The sequence below is a fragment of the Camelus ferus genome, chromosome 1, assembly GCF_009834535.1.
Source record: "Camelus ferus isolate YT-003-E chromosome 1, BCGSAC_Cfer_1.0, whole genome shotgun sequence".
NCBI lineage: Eukaryota > Metazoa > Chordata > Mammalia > Artiodactyla > Camelidae > Camelus > Camelus ferus.
The window spans coordinates 5,390,807-5,405,413 of NC_045696.1; the positions used below are offsets into that span (position 1 = coordinate 5,390,807).

Sequence of the window (14,607 nt, forward strand, 5' to 3'; positions counted from 1 at the left end):
TCAGCGAATATTCACTGAGTGAACAAATAGGTTGGTCGAGTTCTAATAACCCATCATGCTGGGGTGGAGAAGGGAGGGCGGGCAGGAGCCCTCTGGGTGCACATGGAGGTTGCCTTCAGTCATTCAAAGCCAAGTCTACAAATGGAGGTGTCTCTAGCCAGCTCTTTCCAAGATGAAGCATCCTAGGGGCTCAGATGCTTGCAATGGACCCCATCCCCCAGGGGGCTCCAGAATTAGCCCCAAATCCTCTTCTCTCCTGGAAGAGCCACACCCAGGCCTCAACCAAAGCCATCCCTGCCTTCAAAACAGTATTTCAGGGAAAATGTCTCAGAAAACCTGCAGACCCAGAGCTTATCTGTTTCCCACGGGCAGAGATGTTTTCGCCAGCGTGGCTGGGGCAGCCTACGTCGGAACCACGTCCCTGCAACGTGTGCTGAGCCTGGCTTGCTAGCCCGTGGTCCCTGACTCCACCCCCGCAGGGACGCTGCTTCCCCCTCTACAAACAAATGCCAAGTACTTACTAAACGCCTAGTGCCTCCAACGACAAGACAGGGGCTTCCAAACATCTTTGGCCCCCAAATACATGTTATCACCACAGCCTCGTCCCCTTGGTTTAATATGTAAACATACCCAGCACCAAAATTTATAAAACAGCCCTTACCGCACGTGACACACTCTGACAGTCACTACGCTATTTTATTGATTTTGTTTTTTCAGTGCTGTCATGGACAGAGTTTTGTATTTGTTTTTGTGGTTTTTTTTTAACTATCTAGCCACCAGAAATAGAGCTTATAGGTGTATGAAGCATAAAGCAAGAGGGACTGATCAGTGCAGCCAGAAGCCAGAACTCAGGCCCTGCAGGCAGGGGCGCGAGGACTGCAGGAAGCGTTTGTGGAGGGCCCTGGGGCACACTGCGGGTACGCAAAGGCGCTCAGTTTGTAGACGTGTGTCGAGCTGTACCTGTGACTCAGCACTTTTCTGCAGGTATGTCATCCTTCCACACAATGCCTTCAAACCCCTGCGGTACGAGCGCCCTGAGGAGGCGGAAGCCTAACTGGGAAAACAAGACAAACGCACCTGGAGCTATGAAATCAAGGCAAGATGTAGTCAAAATAAAGCTGAGGGTACAGACTCCGGTTACCCTTCGGGCCCCGTGGTCTGAACGCTCCGTGTCCTGCAGTGCGGAGTCTGATCAGGACACCCTAGCCTGGGACACCCTGGGAAAGCTCCAGGATGAGGAGGAGCAATTGGGAGGGCTGCGGGTCCTCCACCCTGTCAGTCATGGGAACCGGGATTATCACCCTGAAAACTGCCAGGTCAGGAGGGCTTCAGGGAGGAGGTGACACCTGAGTCTGGTCTTCCTTGGAGACCAGAGAGAAACAGAAGAGGAGCAAATCCAGGTTGGGGGCAGGATGTTTCCACAAGAGCAATGACTTTGAGAAGGTAGCAAAGCAAGCCCCGGGGGCAAAGACCCCAGTGAGGAGGACCCCTGGGGTCCGGTGCACCTGAAGGAACCTACTAGAGTGGTCCCCGCTGGCGAGGTGGGGGTGGGAAGGGGACGCAGTGGAAAGTGCCTAAAGAAGAATCTCCTGGCAGCCACACACCCAGGTGGCCTTCCTCGGGTCCCTTCTACCCACTCCAGATGGATGCCCAGGAACTGTCCACCGAGCTCCTGGGGCCCTACCTGCCAGCCCGGCCAGGACGACCAACGTGGCCAGGATGCCTCTGCAGCCGCCCTCCATCTCGAATGTTCTTCGTCAGCCTGGGGAAGCAAAGCAGGCAGGTAACTGTGTGTCTCCACCCAGAGATTACGGGGACCCTCCCTGCTCGTATGTGTCCCTGGAGAGGTTAGTCAGCCCTCCTCAGCCTGACTAACCTCTCCAAGGCACCAGCCTCATCCAGGAACTTGCTGGAAAAGCAAAATTCTCCAGGCCACCCCAGACCTGCTGGATTAGAAACTCTGGGGGCAAGCCCAGAAATCTGCCTGAAGAGTTAAGCGGTGCACCGATCCCAGTAGACGCTCACATTCGAGAATCACTGTATTAAACGATGTAGCTCCCAAGCCTGTGTATAAATCAGGGGAAGCAGAAGCTGTAGCATTACCACAGAATTACTGGCCGAGGGATAGGAGCGTGGGCTTCCTGCCACTCATTTCAATCACGATGCTTTGATCATTCAGGACAAAAAAAGAAAAAAAAAAAAAAAGACCCTACCCACCACAAATTTACATTATCAAAAGGGAAAACAGACGAAGAATGAAGAACTAGAGCATAAGCTTATTAGAAGGTAGTAAGAGGTCGGGAGGAGAATAGAACAGGGGCGGGTGGGAGGGTGTTCATGGGCTGGCTGATGTTCTGAACAGGGAGGTCAGAGACAGGATCCCAAGAAGGGGCTCTATGAAGTGTAGAAGGGGAGACGACCGCCACGTGTGCGAAAGAGCATCCCAGCTAGAACTGCAGGTGCAAAGGCCCTGTGGTGGGACCATGCCTGGCGCATTTGAGGAGTTGCAGAGAGAGCTTTGTGGCTGGGGCAGAGTGAGGGACAAGGGGCAGGGGCAGGTCACAGCAGTGTGAGTAAGGTCACAGTAGATGAGGTGAGGCCTTACTGGTCCCTTGGCTGCACACACGGGCCCTGGCATGTACACCTCTCTGCCAACCCCTTTGCTCTTTGATAAACCCTGTGCTCACTCTCCATCCCTGAATTTTTTTATTTTTATTTTCTCCTTCTCACTGGGACAGGCCCATTCAAGGCAGTCACCAGCACCGTTTGGTGCCACTGGAGCACTTTGGGCTAAATCAGCCACTGAAGGTATTGTGAACTGTCTGCAAAAACTCGGCTCCTCGGCCTCAGGAAAGTGTCCCTTTATTTCAAATGTCTTTAGCACAGAGACGTGACCTAGGGGGTAGTTTTCACTTTGGCGTCCACACAGATTTCACAGCCCTGTGGGGGGATCCACCCCATCCCTCCAACACGTGCGGCACCGGTTCCATCAGAGACCCCATGCAGGATTCTGTGACGGATGGATCTCCTGTCCTCTCTTAAGGGCTGTAGGAGGCAGACCCCACAGCCTCGCACAAGCAGGAATGCAAGAAGGAAGACAGGCGCGGGTAATAACCACCCGTCTCCACCTGTGGAAGGCACCTCATGGGAGGTGCTGAATGAATCAGAGCCGGGGTGTGAAGGCTCAGGGACACCCTGTCCCGAGACCCTCCCCCCAGTTTTACATGTCAGTGTGTCACTGGATGCTCACAGCTCATGAGAGGGAACATAGGGTTTCCTCTTCTTTGTTCTCTAATGTCTTCGGGAGGCGAAGTCCAGGCAGTGTAGTAAACCATAGCGGCCAGGTGTAATGTAAGGGTCACAGACCCTGGGCTGCAGGACCTTCCCACCGTGTGACTCAAACCCTGGCAATCCTCAAAACCAGACTCAGAGGATCCCTACCAACCTGACTCAGTACCAAGCAGTGTAGCAGCTGAACCCAGACCGAACTGAAATCGCAGGCTCCCCAGAGCCAATTCAACATCCCCGACAACCGAATGCCGTATAAATCATTTACTCATTTTCAAGGTTCAGTGAATGCAAGTGGATAAGCCAGTCGCTCTCCAGTCAGTCATCTAGGGTGTTAGCCCCAGCAGAGGATGGAGGAGAAACTGAGCCATCGAGTTATGAGTCACACATTCTACCAAAAGCAATAAATGCGACATGTGGACCCGACGTTACTGAAACTGCAGCCATAGCTTAAGGTTCACTAGGAAACACTTCTACTCACTGAAAACCAAGGTCAGCCAGGCGGCAGACGAGGACCGGATTACTTAACTTGCTTATTCTCTGTATGACAGAATGAGTCCATTTCTAAGAGCCCAGCAGAGCCCCCAGGGCAGGTGGGGCAGGACCACCTTGAGACCTACAGGGTCCCAGATGTGCATCTGTGAGGGGACGGTATTTGACGGGTGGGTGCAGGAAGGAACTGTCATCAAATTGGTTCAAGTCGTAACTGAACTCAGACAAGTCCTTTTAATTAAATGAGGGCCTCTGCCAGGTAATTTGCAAGTTAATATTTCTGCGGAGTAGTCTGAGATGGAACTTCTCATTCATTTCACTATAGAAGATTTGAATTGCCAACTTTTCGCCAAAAAAACTGCAAAGTCTTTTTTAAATCTTCAATCTTATTAAAGTGCCTTAAAGAGACACGATTTAAATGCCAATCACTTCCTCGATGCCCCAACAAGGGGAAAACAAACACTCAGAAGACCTGTCTGGGGTCACCAGCCTTGTCATCTTGGGAAGAAAATTGCTAAATGTGATCGTCTCACTCATTTACCCCTCCACACACAAATCTTTATGTCTGGGTTCTTGGAAACAGCTTGATATCACAAAATCAAAGGCTGTAGACATCCTGTTTTTAGGCTCAGCATGAAGCCCAAACCCAAAAAGAAGGAGGGAGGGTGTTTCTTGGGCTCAGTGGGAAACAGCTGCAGCGAAATCCAGGCGAGGGGGTCCCTGCAAACCTCTGTGTGCACAGAGCCAGGCACCGAGGTCCCTCCTATACCCCGGCACCCCCGCTCTGGGTGCCCCCACATTCGGAGGTGTCTTGGCACTGCTGGCCAGACCTGGGGAGTCTCCGAACTTCCAGAGATTGAGAGCGATTTCCTTTCCATGAGGCCTCTCACTGGGGAAGAACAATGGCATTTAAAGTCTGTCCAGGGAACAGCACGAGAGCCGGGAATTTTCCAGCCTTTGAATCCCCATCTCCCCACATTCCAGCCCAGTCCGGCTTTCCACGCATCCCCAGAGAAGGGACGCTTGATAGAAATAGCCTCAAATTCCTAAACTCACAGAGCAGCCCGATCTTTTAATGTTTAACTCCGTGCAATTTGGGAAACAGATGCGCGTTCGATCGTCCAACATTTCCCTGGACACCAGCCAGCGGCCGGCGGGGGCTGGGCACCGGCTCCTGGGAGGAGAGCGGGTACCTGCGGGGAGTCTGCTGGCCACACCGCACGCGCCCAGGGTCTGCCTCACCTCTGGCAGGTGGATCGGCACCTCGGGGCTTCAACAAAGGTCCTCTATTCCCAAAAAGCTTCTCTCTTGCCTCCCAGCTCTCCTCACGCAGACGCAGGCTCAAATCTGCCAGCCACCGGAGAATCCCGCCCGCGCTCACCTGTCACCAGGAAGTTGCTTGCGTCACAGGCCGGGCTGTGCGCACAGAGGTGGCCTCCCTTCCTCCGGAGCAGCAGACGCCTCGTTAATCATCAGCCCAGCTGAGAACGCCCCGCCTTGGGGCCAAGGCTGCCCTTGCACTTGGCCTCCACCCTCTCTCTGGCCCGGAGCCTTTCTCAGCCCCACTGTTGCCCGGGCGGGAGGCCGGCGGCCCCTTCCTGCCCGTGTACGTGCACGTGGACGTGCACGTGGACGTGGCCTGCTGCCCGCCAGCCTTGCTCCCTGGGCTCCAGCACAGGCCCGAGGCTGGCCAAGCCGGTTCCTTCGGCCAGCCCGGCTCCTCCATGTTCACAAGAACAGTTCTTTTGTGAAAGGAAAAAAAATAGTCCTGAGGGCGAAGTCTTCCGGGATGGGGCCAGTTTAGAAGTCAAGTTCAATTCCCAGCAGAGCCACCGCTCAGAGGTTTCTGCAGACACCCACCCTCTCCCAGCCCCTTGGAAGTAACAAGGGAACTTGGCTGTTCAGAGCCCTGGCACTTCCCAGAAAAGACCACCCCCCAAAATCCTGCAGCACAGCACTGTATGGAACTGTCTGCTCTCTTACGGTTCTTTTGGAATAAGTGGCTTGTCCCCACCACATTCTAATTCTGTCATGGGACTCAGGGTCCAGGGCTTCCGCACAGAATAGGTGCCAGTGGGACATGTGGACTATACACTTAGAGAAGGTCCTGAAGCAAATAAATAGGGGGAAATGCTGCGTCTTCCAGTTGAAAGGGATTGGAATATGCCACCCTGAAGTATGCCACTTTTGCACAAGGATTATTTTTAAAATGAAGACCTTTGAAATTGAACAGATTGAAAAAAAAAAAAAAAAAAAAAAGGCCTTCCCAGAGCTTCCCTTTTTCTGACTAAAAGCAGCAACTCCACCAACTCCAAGGCTGCCATGAATTCCTCTCCAGGGTGGATCTCCTCCCCCTAGGGGAACACAAACAAATCTACTCCAGATCCCTTCTGCAGCAGAATTTATGGTGCCGAAGAAGATGGAAAGGCTGCTCATACCTGCACAGACAAATATTACTACTGCTTTCTTAATGCCTGTCCATCCTGAAGAAATGTATACGTTCTTCCCATATTTCTTACCCCTTCCCTTTCCCTTACTAAATTAGCTACTAAGTCATTAACCCTAACCATTTAATGAGTCAGGTACTTCCCTTGTTGGCTCCCATATACACACAAAATATACTTTTTTCTCCTGTTAATCTGTCTTTTGTCAGTTTAATTCACAAGCCTTTTTCACAGAACATAAAAGGGTAGAGGAAAGTACTCTTTCCCCTTCCCTACCAGGCTCTGTACTAGGACCTGGTCAGAAGAATGGTGAATAGGCAGGTAGAATTGGGGAGTCAATATATTCATCAAACAACTTCATAAATACACGTAAGATTGTAGATCTTGTTTAGGAGCTGTGTCCCCAAAGACCTAGCATAATTCAAAACTCAGATAATTCCAACAATGAGCCACGGAATAAAAATCTAAGGCCAAGGTAGCTCGTTATTGTCCTAATTTGCTTTTTTTTTTTTTTTTTAATTTTCTTGGTTTTAGTCCTTCCTGATGTTTAGAGTATCAGTCGGCACCAGGAGTCATGAGGACTGGCTTTCAGAGCACAGTATCAACCAAGATTTCTAGCCCTACCCTCAGCCTCAGCACTGACTACTGAGAGAATATTGTTAGAGCTTCTAGAAAATTTCAAGTTATAATAACAAAGTGCATATGGAGAGGGGGAAAAACACTTTACCCCCCTCAGCCTATGGCTGTGGCCCTAGAAATTAAATAGACAAAGCTAAGTTAACAAGAAAAAAAACAAGAGATTGGCAGGAGTTTATTAACACATGCTGCACACAAACACGCAGGAGAAACAAGCCCTAAGCGTGAGTTAGGGCTCAAGCTTAAATGGTATCTAACAAGACAATGAATTCGTAGAGAAGTGACAAGAAAAGGAGTTTCGGCTTTGGGGGGGGTGGCAAACTGCAGGAAGGTGAGCGTCTGGGCGAAACTACTGTAAGATAAGGGTTGTCTTGATAAGGTTTGTCATGTGGATTCTGATACAAGCCTCCGGCGATTAAGATCGTTTTGCCCTTCCTGGTACAAAAGAGAAAGGAGGGCAGAGAGTTTGTTTGGTGTCTGCTGTTTCTCAATTATCTTCAGCTTAAAATAATCCTTTGCCAAAGTGGCATACTTTAGAGTTGCACGTTCTGACCCCTTACAAGTGCCATAACAGCTCTGCATGTGTAATGATCATAACCACGCCCAGAAGTTCCACAGCACTGAGCAGGGCCCTCCAGCCCGGGGAGGGGGGGGGGGTAACTCCTGTCCACCAGTTACTGAGAGGCTACCCCGGGGCAAAGTGGAGACACTACCTACAAGTCACTGGAAATGCAGCTCAAGTTGTGTGGTCCTGAGGGACTTTTAATTCTAATCTGGGAGGTGCTCATTTCAGAGATTTTACTAATATTTTTAGCCCGGGCTATTTTAAAATCACAAAGCTTCAAATTTACATAAAGCATATTTACACTGTAATTCAAATTGCAGTAAAATCTCTGAAGGCAGCTTTGATGAGAGGGTGGGGTGGAGGGGGGAGATTCTCTGAGGAAACTGGCTTTGAGCCGGGGTCAGTGTGGGTGTGGGGGGCATGTCAGGAGTTAACTGGGTAGGAAGGTGGAGGCTGGGGAACCACTCCTGGGGCAGAGGGAACAATGTGCACCTCCGCAGCAGGATAGGTGGCAGGAGGCCTGGGACCCTGAGAACATTAAAGAGACTTATGGAACCTGAATGCTACTAGGTGGGGAGCCAAGGGGACCTCAGATGAGCCCAGAGGGGACACAGGGTCCAGACCAAGGGTTCAGGCAAGGGGCTGGTCTTGATCTTCAGATATAAAAAGGGTAAGTGGAAAAACTTTGAAATGGGCAAAGAAGTTTGTGGGGTTAGCTGCTGTCTTTGAGCTACTGAAAATTCTAATTCTTTGATGCTTACTTTTTGTGTCAACTTGACATATCATGGGGCACCCAGATACGTGGTTAAACATTATTTCTGGTTGTGTCTGCGAAGGTGGCACTTGAGTCAGTAGACAGAGTAAAGCAGATTCCTCCCCAGAGGGGGCAGGGCCTCCCCTAATCTACAGGGGGCCTGAATAGAACAGAAACTGGAGGAAGCGGGAATCTCCGTCTCTTGGACCGTTTGGCTGGGACACCAGTCTTCTCTTGCCCTAGGATGTTGGTGCGTCTGGTTCTCAGGCCTTGGGACTCAAACTGCAACTGACACAGTCAGTCCTTCAGTGCTCAGGGCTTCAGACTTGGGCTAGAATGACACCATGGGCTCTTCTGGGAGCTGGCAGCTGTGGGACTCTCAGCCTCTGTAATCACATGAGCCGATTTCTCATAATGAGTGAGTGAATGAATGACCGATTGGTTCTGCTCCCTGAGAACACTGACTAATGTACAGTTGTAACAAACGGATGGTAATACAGATGATCCCAGTGTGTAGAAATGCAAATGAACCTTGGTGAACATGCAACTGACTTTTGCCCTGCAGATATCAACCAGTTTTGCATCTATTTGTAAATTTTTCAGCATTCATGATGGTACATAGACGTGTGTGTCCTTTGAATTTTCCATTGGATCTGTTGTAACACCTTGCTTGTTCCCTTATTAACTGAGTTAAATAAAATCTGGGACACATTCCTATTAGATTTGTATGAGAGCCATGATTTCAAACCCATTACAGGAGCTCTTTGAGGAATTTAAGTGAACATGTGGTGTGATCTCTGCAGAATACTTTTTAAATATTTAAAGTATTTAGATTGAATCATATAAAAGTGTTGCCGAGTCCAAGCTCATACTGCTCACCATATGACAGGCCAATAAATCGGGAGATGAGGTGTGGGGGCAAGTAATAACAGCTTCATTCAGAAAGCCAGCAGGCTGAGAAGATGGTGGACTGGGACCCCAAAGAGCAAACTTACTTGAGTTAGAATTCAGGCTTCTTTTATATTAAAAAGGGGCCAGGTGTGGCTGGTTGTCACAGACTTCTTGGTGTTGGAATCCTTTGTTCTTGCAGCTGCCCACACAGGTCTGGTCACAATGTTCCTATAAATCTCCAACAAGACAAATGTTATTCTCTTTTCTGCAACTTTTTAGCTCCGTATGGATGGAAAAGTGTTGTACCTTTAAAGATCTAAGCCTTGAAAATGGGCTGTCCTGTATATATCCAGCCATAGGCAATATTCTTTTAGTGATTAACCTGTAGCAAAAGCAATAGAATACAAAGATTAAAGCAAAAGAAACAGATCCAATATTAAGTCAAATTTGTTCTTCCCTGTTACAAAAGTGCCCACATTTAACTCTTTTTCACCTACAGAGACAGCAATTTCATATTAGGCTCAACCTAATATAAAGAGGAAAACAAAATTCATCTGAAAACATGACCCCTAGGTAAGCATTATAGATTGTTAACAAGTAGCTTCCATTACTTTCCTTATTACAAATGATATATATTAACTATGGAGAAACTAGAAAAAATTCAGGTGAGCAGAAAGGGAGGAAATTTTTAAAACTGACTGCTCTCAAGTTCAACATGTAAAGACAAGCAGTCAGTAGCATGGCATGTATCTGCTAAAAATAAAAGGTTCATATTTTATCTACTACTTAGTAATCATAATTTACTTAATACATTATAAGCTTCTGCCCCGGTCAGTGAACGCTCGCATTATTTTTAACGGCTAAGCGTGATTTCGTCAAATGAAGATGCGTCACCTATTTCAGTAGATTCCTGCTGTCGGGCTTCACGTAACTTGCATTTCCGACCATTACACTTGGTGGTGCACGTCCTCACAGCTGGGTCAGAGCTTAGACACTGAATGATTTCCTTGGGATCAGGTCTGAAAAATGCAATTGCTCCAATAAAGACAGTAAAAGGATCGGTGATCTTTAAGGGTGGGAGGATGAAAGAGGATTTTTAGGGCAGTGAAAATACTCTGTGTGAGACTATAATATTAGATGCATGTCATTTTACATTTTCTAAAACCCATAGCATGTACAACACCAAGAGTGAACTCTAAGGTCAGCTAAGGACTTTGGATGGTTTCAGTGTAGGTTCATCAATTGCGACACATGTACCCCTCTGGTGAGGGGCTGATGGGGGGAGGCTATACGTGTGTGAGGGCAGGGGATACATGGGAACTCTCTGTGTCTTCTGTTCAGTTTTGCTGTGAACCCAAAACTACACTAAGGAACAAAGTTTTTTTTTCTTTTTAATGCAGTCCCTAGGTCGGAAGACATGCACACTGTAGGAAGTCCGAAACATCCTAGATTAGCAAAACGCTCTCCAAGATAATTACATTACCCCTAGCAGCTAATGTCCAATGCACCCAACACCGTCAGCTATTTTAATTTTTGACAATTTAAATGGCCAAAATTTTTTTCAGTCGTTGTTGTTTTAATTACACAAAGAATGTGTTGTCAATGTAGAAAATGTAGAAATTCAGAAACGTACGCAAAGATCATTGAGCAGAACGCAGGACCTTGCCACCCAAGGAGACCCACCATAGAGTGCCATAAACCCTCCAGTCCTCTACGTGTGTGGATGTGCACCTGTGGGTCTGAGCGTGTGACTGCGTATGTCATGGATCATTCTTAACTTTTTATTGAATTATTATATATGTTTTTGCCCACAAACCTTGCCTTTTTTCACTTAATCTACTCTACTGGCTTGAATAGTGTCCCCCTCAGAAGGCGTGTCCACCCAGAACCTCCGAAGGTGACCTTATTTGGATATAGGGTCTTAGTGTTTAGTTAAAGCGAGGTGAGCTCATACTGGCTTACAGAAGGCCCTAAATCCAGCATGACTGGCGTCCTTACAAGGAGAGAGACGTGTGGACACAGAGACACACGCAGGGGGAAGATTATGTGAAGACACAGGGCGGCCGCAGAGACAGGAAGGATACGGTCCCAGGACAAGGAGCACCAAGGATTGCCAGCCAGCACCAGAAGCTGGAAGAGGCAAGGAAGGGCCCTCCCCTAGAGCCTCCGGAGAGAGCCCGGCCCTGCAGACACCTTGCTTTCAGGCTTGTAGCCTCCGTGTCTGTGAGACAATAAGCGCATGTTGTTCTAAGTCCCCTAATACGTGGTGCTTTGTAATAGAAGCCCTAAGAAGCTCATGCAGCCACTTGCCTGCATGGCTTCCGTGTTTCTCCATAAATTTATGCATTTTATGAAATAATTTTAAGTGGATTAAAAAGTGTTATGTTTTATGGATGTCCTATCAGTTATTTAAGTAATTATTATTAAACATTAAATTGCATCTGTATTTTTTTACTTTTTTTTTGGCATCTCTATTTTTTTCATTTTGTTTTTCCAAGTGTGGGTTTATTGCATCTGTATTTTAATAGGTAGAAATCTTTTCCTTGAACAACCATATATACTTTCATGTATTGTACAATAGAATATGATGTTGTTTGTACAATATTATAATCATTTTAAATTTAACAATAAATAAGTATCGTTCCATATTATTAAAAACCATGCATGAGGGTTGCTTTAATAGCTTCATAGTAATATGCTACGTGATGATGCATAATATCATTATAAGTAAATCATAGTAACTGGGAGAATGCCCAAACCCTTAAACACGATGTTGTTTCCAGCTTTTCAATATCGCGAATGATACTGAGATGAACGTATTTGTTTATGTAGAGGGTTGGGTTTTTTGCCTTTTTATTTGCGTTTGGTAATGTACCTCATCTTGGGCCCTTTGAATTAGAATCCTACGTCCAAACATTATTCATTTTACAATTATTGAAAGAGTTCAATTCAATTCCAGAACTACACCAATTTACAAGCCCATGCAGTGTCTGAGACGGCTTCCCTCACCACCCCCTCAGCAGCACTGAAGATCACTGTTCTCGTGAGTGCGGTTAACTGGGGTACAAAGGTAATACATCCCTCTGCAAGAAGGAATTCGCAGAACGCTCTCTGTCCATTGCACTCCTCAATCACACAATCTCAGAAGGAAAGCTGACTAGAAAAATGTGTCCTTAAAGTCACAAGGGCCATTTTGCCCTCTCCTGCAGGCATGTCTTTATTTAGGTTATTTCTAACATCAATCATGTCACTAGGGACATAATGAGCTGCCTTGGCCCAGGACAAACAGCAGAAAATTCACACTCTATTTAAATCACCCCCAAAACTTAGTACCTTAAAATAAGAGCCATCGTTTATTTTGCAACCTGGGCAGAGCTCAGTAGAGACGACCTGCCCAGAATCACACAGTGTCAGCTGGGACAGATCAGCCGGGGCTGGACCAGCCTCCAAGGTGGCTCATTCACACGCTGGAAGGTTGGTCCTGATGCTGAGGATCTTCACTCCTTTCCACATGGGCCTCTTGATGCACTGCTTGGGCTCCCTCACAGCCTGACAACTGGGTTCCAAGAGCAACTGCCCCATCAGACAAGAGATGGGGAGCTACTAGTCTTTTAAAGCCTGGACCTAGAAACTGGCAATGTCACTGTGTTAGTTTTCTGTTACTGATAACAAACTGCCACAAATTTAGTGACTTAAAACAATACCATTTACTATCTCACAGTGCTGTAGGTCAGAAGTCTGGCCAATTTATTTCTTTTGGGAGCCAGATTCACTTACTTGTGGTTGTAGGACTGAGGTCCCCGTTCCCTTGCTGGCTGTCAGTCAAGGGCCACTACCTGCTCCTAAAGGTCACCTGCCTTCCCTGGCACGTGACCCCCTCCATCTCCTAAGCCGACAATGATGCATCACACCCCCTTCTGCTTCCAATCTCCAGCTTCCCCCGTGCTGCCAGCTGGAGAAACCGCTCTGCTTTTAAAAGGCACATGTGGTTAGACGGGGTCCACTTGGACAGTCTCCCTCTCACCCTGTAATGTAACATAATCAAGGAGTGGCGTCACTCAAAGGGGAGAGGATGTACATAGATGGGGGTTATTGCGGGGTCATTAGAGTTCTTCCTACTGCAATCATCCCATTGTATCCTATTGGCTGAGAAGTCACAGAATCCAGATTCAGGGAGGCCCCCTCAATGGAAGATGTCAAAGAATTTGGGGAAGGGGTGTCAATGTTTTAAAATCATCACACCCTCAGATCATCTTGGCTTGAGGAGAAACCCTGAAGGAATGGCAGGGATGACCTGTGTTTACAAGGACATCCTCACCAAGCAGGCTCCCAGCTCTAGACCTCAGGCAGCAGGTGTCCTCCATGTGACAAGAGGCTTTCTAAGGGCAACCTGGTTTCTGTCGCTGGGCAAAGAGTAGTGCCTGCTGATGGGTAAGAGGGCTTCAAAATGTGCAAAATCTTTTCAAAGCAGTTATTAAATTAGGGAGTCTTCTAGTGGTGCCCTAGCCCCAAGCCAGGGGGTCCGCATTTTAGTTACTGCCCTATTCACGGCCTGATACAGTTCATACATTAACGGTTGAACAAAAAGCAAAATAAAAGTAGCCCTTAAAAGTGAACGTAGACAATTCAAAGACAAATAATTTTTTAGAAAACGAATTCCAAAGCATAGGAAAGTATCAAATGCCTTTGGAACACCATTATCTAATTTCTCCTATTTTTACAGCAGAGTTCTCATTTTAGGCATGTCAAAATGGCTTGACACATCACAGGTGCGTGTGGTTTAAAAATGATTACATCGCCCTTTTTTGGCAATTCGTGCTGACACAAGGGCTCCAAGCTGCCTGGGAAATGAAACTCGCTGGATGGTAACGTGGGCTCTGGTCGTGGGATCTTTCTTGCTTCTGAGGATGAGAGTTAAACTGACTTTGCCTTCAGCTATGAACATCTATCAAGCAAGCCATTATGGGTTGAGTTGTGTTTCCCCCCAAAAAAAGTTTTAATCCACACCTGCAGGACCTCAGAATGTGGTCCTGATTTGGAGATAAGGCCTTTACGGAGCAATCAAGTTGAAATGAGGTCATTCAGTTGGCCCTTTATCCAACTTGGCTGATGTCCTCATGAAAAGGAGAAACTTGGACACAGAGACAGACATATGGCGAGGGAAGACAGTGGGAAGAGACGCCGGGGGAAGGCTACATGAAGACAGAGGCAGGGACTGAAATCCTGTTGCCATCAACCATGGAATGTCTGGGTCTACCAGAAGCTGGGAGAGGCCAGGAAGGATGCTCCCCTATAGGTTTATAGAAAGAGTATGGCCCTTGACTGGACAAAGAAGATGTGGTATCTTTATACAACGGAATACTATTCAATACTATTAAAAACTGACAACATAAAGCCATTTGCAGCAACACGGATGCTCCTGGAGAATGTCATTCTAAGTGAAGTAAGGCAGAAAGAGAAAGAAAAATACCATATGAGATCGCTCATATGTGGAATCTAAAACAAACAAACAAACAAACAAAGCTTAGATACAAAAC

The 14,607-nt window shown here is 47.4% G+C and overlaps 1 protein-coding gene across 6 annotated transcripts in view; it reads right to left on the minus strand.

Moving 5' to 3' along the window:
* Window positions 1–5,325, minus strand: part of IGSF5 (immunoglobulin superfamily member 5) — a 40,064-nt gene extending 34,739 nt beyond the window's left edge. Inside the window, exons 1-3 of one of the 6 annotated variants that reach the window (XM_032463190.1) lie at window positions 5,023–5,325; window positions 1,685–1,762; window positions 961–1,054 (exon numbers count right to left, since the gene is read on the minus strand). Coding sequence is in view for 4 of the 6 variants with exons in the window: in XM_014559902.2 (XP_014415388.1) it covers window positions 1,685–1,742 (58 nt within the window). In the remaining 2 variants the exon portion in view is untranslated. The remainder of the gene's footprint in view (window positions 1–960; window positions 1,055–1,684; window positions 1,763–5,022) is intronic. The other 5 variants (XM_014559902.2, XM_014559905.2, XM_032463071.1 and 2 more) reach the window with 5 other exon arrangements.
* Window positions 5,326–14,607: the final 9,282 nt, after the last annotated feature.